Raw genomic sequence first — 5,638 nt, forward strand, 5'->3', positions numbered from 1 at the left:
TTGGCCAGAAAGCTCTTTTGTTTGATCCTGAGGCAGTTTCTCTCTGCAGAAAAGATATTAAAGCAAGAAGCAACATGTCTGCAAAATATCACAGCTCCTCTGTGTTTTCCTTCAAGATTTTAAAACCAGAATTTGCTGATAACTGGGTACCCTTTCATTCTCCTAAGAGGATTCCTCTGCCCTGGAGAAAACTCCTGGTTGAACCATTGAAAAGTACGCAGACGGAGAGTGATTTCAGCAAAGCGTACTTTATTCGATCAGGAACAAGACACCTTGGCCGGCTCGCAGGCCGGCTTATATTCCCCTAGAAACCGCCACCCAAAACACACACACACCCACTTCCCAATAGGTTATTTACAGTGGCCGAGAGTTCCATAGGCTCTCAGCCGCGAACCTAGCTCCCTGATTGGTGCGGGATAGGATCCTCATAGTCCATTGTCCCTTTGAGCGAAGCTCGACGTTTGCTCCTGACCGCGTGGAGCCCAAGCAGGCCACGCGGTCTGAGCTGGATACATTACAACCATTGAAAGCAGCCTGCCATGTATTTTATATGATGCTTTATTTGAAAAGCATTTATGTTATTTTGAATCTTAACGTCCGCCAAGAAGTTGCTTTATTCTTGCCTCCCGTTTGAAAGTTCTTACGCTGCTTTTTGGCTTTTATTCTAATACATCCAGCTGTATAAATTCTTTTATTGTCTGGATGTCTGGCAGGAAACTGGAGAAAGTTAACAGGGGCAACAGCGATGTACTAAATTGGTGTGGATTTTATATTCCCAGGACTGCATCTCTGGGAGGGTGTGTGTCCTAGGCCTCTCTAAAATGTTGTCTAATGAAGAGAGTAGTTAGTGAGTTTAGAGAAAATGGAGACTGTAAACTTTATACGTAGTTAATTTTGAAATGTCTGTGGTGAACTCCAAGGTGTTCCATTGTTTAAGAAATGTTGGATATGGTTTTGCAAAAGCAAAAGCACCAAGCAGTGTCTCTAAAGAAATTACTTGTATACAGGCATATGCAGGGGTCTTGTTGTAGAAAAAGAGCTGCCGGAGCTCATTAGCATAACTCATTAGCATAACCTATTTGCATATGCCACGCCCCCTGACATCACCGGAAGTGACAGAAGGCCACACCCCCTGACATCACCGGCATATGTAGTCATATTTTGACTTTTTAGTATCTTAAACTAACCTGTCCATGAATCTGAAGAATGAACTTAAGTACAAGAATATGGGAGTTTAAATAGCAAAATCCAGGGCTATTTTTGGGCAGGAACACACAGGAACGGAGTTCCGGCTGGCTCCTGAGTTGGCCACGCCCAGCAGGAACTTATTAGCATAATAGGCCACACCCAATAGCAGAAACTCATTAGGATTGGCTACATTAGGGGTGTGTGGCCTAACATGCAAAGGAGTTCCTGCTACAAAAAAAGCCCTGGTTTGACAACAAACAAGATAAACAGAATAAGAAGGGAAACATGGGTGTGGCTGGATGACCACACTTCTGGTAACGTGTGGGGTGTGGCCTAATGTGCTAATGAGCGGTGCTGTCAGGGTGTGGCCTAATATGCTAATGAGTTTTGCTGTTGGGTGTGGCCTATTATGCTAATGAGTTCCTGCTGGGCTTTTTCTACAAAAAGAGCCCTGGCAAAATCCATGCATGGCAGCACTGTCTGCCACAAAGGGCCCATGCCAATTTAAGTGGCCAGCTTTTCCTGTGGTCCACATAGTCAGGGATGGATTTCCCAATAAGTGAAAGGGAGTGGTCCCCGGGGTGCTGTCTAGGAGCAAGAGAAGCTGAGTTCTAATTTTTCTGGTAGTGTTTGAGGGGGCTCCTGTGGGACCCAATCAGTAACAACTGTGACAGGGTTGGATCCATTTGTATCTGTTAGGAGAAAAACTGTCTACTGGATTGGCTTCCTCCTAAGTGCATTTTTGCCATTTAAACTTTCAGTGCTAGACTACAAAATCATGAATTGGGTTCCTAGTTGAGGCAATGGGTTGTGTCCAGACTACATTTTCCACTAATGGAAAGGGGTGGGGTAATTTCCACCAGTTCCCTCTTCCTGTTGCAGACCCCTGGCCTGCCTCTCTTGCTCACCCCAGAAGCAGCATTTCAGGACGATTAGCCGGCTGCCGTGTGGGGCAGGAACGTTCTCTTCCTCTGCCAAAAAGGGCTTTGTCTGAGCTGAAAACGTAGTCTGGATCGAACCTGATGGTTTTTGGTTTTCCTCTGCAAACCTAGTGGAATTTAAAAGCCACAGATGAAGGGACTTGGGGTGCTCAAATTTGATTGGGCCTTTTATTACTTATAGAATAAACTGAAATGGAATAGTAGTAAAAGTAAGGAAGATTAATTCCTCTTTGTGTGTGTGTGTGTGTGTGTGAGAAAATGCATAGGAGACCATACTAAATTAATCATTCTTCGTAACTAAATGAATGGGATCTGTAAGAGTCAGATGCGGCAACAGTAGAGTCCAGAGGATTATTGTGTGAACATATTGTTAACTTTTTTTCCCCCATGATAGATGTGGATGAATGCCAAGCTATCCCCGGGATCTGTCAGGGTGGAAATTGCATTAATACTGTTGGATCTTTTGAGTGCAAATGCCCAGCTGGACACAAGTTTAATGAAGCAACACAAAAATGCGATGGTAAGTCATTTCAGAACTTTCATCTGAAAAGAAGGAGCGTGTGGGTTGTTGTTGGGGGGTTTTTGTGTGTATTTGTGTGTTTCAAAAATCAGCACAATTTTTCAAATTTCCCTTGTTTGCTTGCATGTGGAAATATTAATGTCTTAATACCACAAAGCTCGTACAAATATTATGCTTCACTGTGTGCCTAACCCACCTAACAATAAATGTTTGTTTGTTTTTTTATCTCTATCCAGCTTTGTTTATATAACAGTGTGGACTTCTAAAATGTGAATAATAGATCAGAATGAAATTCAAGGATGAAATGGGTGGGTGGTGAAAGGAGGGATATAATAGATGGAGGGGGGGGGGGAGAATGCAGTCTGTGTCTCCCCAGCTCTTTGACAGTGTGATTCTGTGTCCTTCAGGGTCAGTGTTGGCACACGGGAGGAGGCCCACAGTGATGAAGCTTCACTAATTTCCCTTGTTTGCTTGCATGTGGAAATATTAATGTCTTAATACCACAAAGCTCGTACAAATATTATGCTTCACTGTGTGCCCAACCCACCTAACAATAAATGTTTTGTTTGTTTGTTTATCTCTGGCCAGCTTTGTTTATATAACAGTGTGGACTTCTAAAATGTGAATAATAGATCAGAATGAAATTCAAGGATGAAATGGGTGGGTGGTGAAAGGAAGGATATAATAGATGGAGGGGGGAGAATGCAGTCTGTGTCACCCTAGCTCTTTGACAAAGTGATTATGTGTCCTTCAGGGTCAATGTTGGCACACAGGAGGAGGCCCACAGTGATGAAGCTTCACTCTTGCTCTTCCTCCCATTCATGCTTCTCCCTGACATATTCTGCATTAGTCACATTCAGGGGTCGTTTCGTAGAAAAAGAGCTAGGGGAACTCATTAGCATAACTCATTAGCATATGCCACACCCCCTGACATCACCGGAAGTGTGTCATAAGGCCACACATCCCGCCCCCAACGGTCCCAGCCGCCGCCGCCGGCCTTGCAGCTCCACTGCCGAGCCCCATGAGGGGCCCGGCGGTGGACCTGCAAGGCCAGCGGGAGTGCGAGGAAGCCCCACCAAGGCCCTCCCTGGCCCCAGGCAGGCAGGGGTGGGGAGAGGCGGGGAGGAAGCAACTTACCCTCCCTCTTCTCCTGCCTCCTCCTGGCTGAATGAGAGCTGGAAGCGGGGCGGCCGGAAGCAGGGGGAGGAGCTTCATCATATGCCCCACCCCCCTGCACCTCACCCGGGGGAACTGCGATCCCCCGTGATCCCTCCCGAAATGACCTCTGGTCACATTTTAATCTCTGCCTTCCTCAAGGAAGCTCAGTGCAGCTTACACAGCCAGTACCTCTCTCTCCACCCTGCTGCTTCTTCATATATTTACAGTCACAGACTGTGATCACAGCCACTCCTCCCCTCCGGATCAAATGGGCCCCCAGCCGATGTTCCCTCTAAGCTGTGGAGTCTTGTGAGCACAACTTCTACTTTGTGAGCTACTGGCATTAAAGTTGTGAGCGCAGTTTGGCTGCTGCATACATTAGTCTGCTCTGCTGCATACATTAGTCTGCATACATTAGTCTGCTCGGCCCTTCCCGAGCCGAGACAAAAATGTGTGAGCCGGAGGCTAAAAAACTGTGAGCTAGCTCACACTAACTCAGCTTAGAGGGAACACTGGCCCCAGCCATACTTATCCCATCATAGGATGACTTGGAGCCAGGTCAAAAAGGCACCACATCACTAGTGGTTAGTTTAGTTTAGTTTCATTATTACGGTCTTAAGACCAGCATACAATACAAACATAGTATGAACACAAGTGGTGTTTTCGGTTCCCCATGCAGTCATTGCGCATGGGCAGAATGTGGGGGAGCACACGCAGAACGGATTTGGCAGTCTGAACCGGCAGATCCATTCTGTCGCTAGGGAGGCTTTTTAAAAATAAATTGCCTGTATGCCTGTGTGCGTGTGTGCACATGCACACTTATGCAAGCACATGGATTTTGGCAGTAATATGGATGCTTTACCACGGGCTGTCTCCTGTGGGTTACCCGCAGCAGGGTGTGCTGTGTGGCTGATATGTCCCACAACACTTTAAACCGGTTCAATTAAAGGCGGCACCATATCACCCCAAGCTGCCAGTGTGACCACAGCCACAATCTTGTCAGGATGTGAGGTGATGAGGAGCCCAAATTCACCCAGCGAACCTCGCGGCTATACATTACATGCCATACTAACTCTTCGTAGGCAGTATACTGCTCCTTGTTCTAGGACAATATTGATTAGTCGATATTAATAGCAGCTACCTGTCCATCTCACCTTACTCTTCTCTCCCAGTTGCTAAGATCTGTCTGCTTAGTAGCTTACCCAGCACCTAGTTAATCTGTATTACCTAGTTAATTACCTAGTTAATCTGTATATTTTGCTAAATAGGAGAATGACACCAGCTGCTCTCCTGTCCCTTTCTTGGTTTAACCCTCTGCTACAGTAAATGGGATTTCATGCATAAGTAAATTGCAGTCTCTTAAGGCTGCAGTGTCCTGGCTCACATGCCTCCTGAAAAGACTTCTCTAACTGGATATCCTCTTAAAGTATGTTTGCTAAAACCAGGGGTCTTTTGGGGCCGGAGCGCACCGGCAGCCCAGGAGCCTGTGCAAATGGTGGCGGTGGCGGCAAGCTCCCGGCCCCAGCTCCCGGCCCCGAAGCGCTGCGGCCCGGGGGAGACCTGAAGAGCCCTGCATCCGGCTTCCCCAGGCCTGTACCAAAGCGCTGCGGCTGGGGGGAGGCCCGGAGAGCCCTGCCGCCGGGTCCCCTGGGCCCGTGCAGAAGCGCTGCGGCTCGGGGGACGCCCGGAGAGCCCCACAACCGGTTTCCCCGGCCCCCGCCGAAGCAGTAAGTAAGGGATCCGCAGGGGTGGGGGTGGCGGGGGCTTGATGGGGTGTGGTGGGAGAGCCTCCCTCCCTCCCTCCATCTCTTTGCCATATTTCCCTCCTTTC

At 47.7% G+C, this 5,638-nt stretch overlaps 1 protein-coding gene across 1 annotated transcript in view; it reads left to right on the forward strand.

Annotated features, from left to right (window-relative positions):
• FBN1 (fibrillin 1) overlaps nt 1–5,638 on the forward strand; it is a 250,030-nt gene that overhangs the window by 90,637 nt on the left and 153,755 nt on the right. The window contains exon 8 of the mRNA XM_015411782.1: nt 2,524–2,649. Coding sequence (XP_015267268.1) covers nt 2,524–2,649 — 126 coding nt within the window. The remainder of the gene's footprint in view (nt 1–2,523; nt 2,650–5,638) is intronic.

The sequence above is a fragment of the Gekko japonicus genome, unplaced genomic scaffold (assembly GCF_001447785.1).
Source record: "Gekko japonicus isolate JY-2015 unplaced genomic scaffold, Gekko_japonicus_V1.1 scaffold266, whole genome shotgun sequence".
Classification (NCBI taxonomy): Eukaryota; Metazoa; Chordata; class Lepidosauria; order Squamata; family Gekkonidae; genus Gekko; species Gekko japonicus.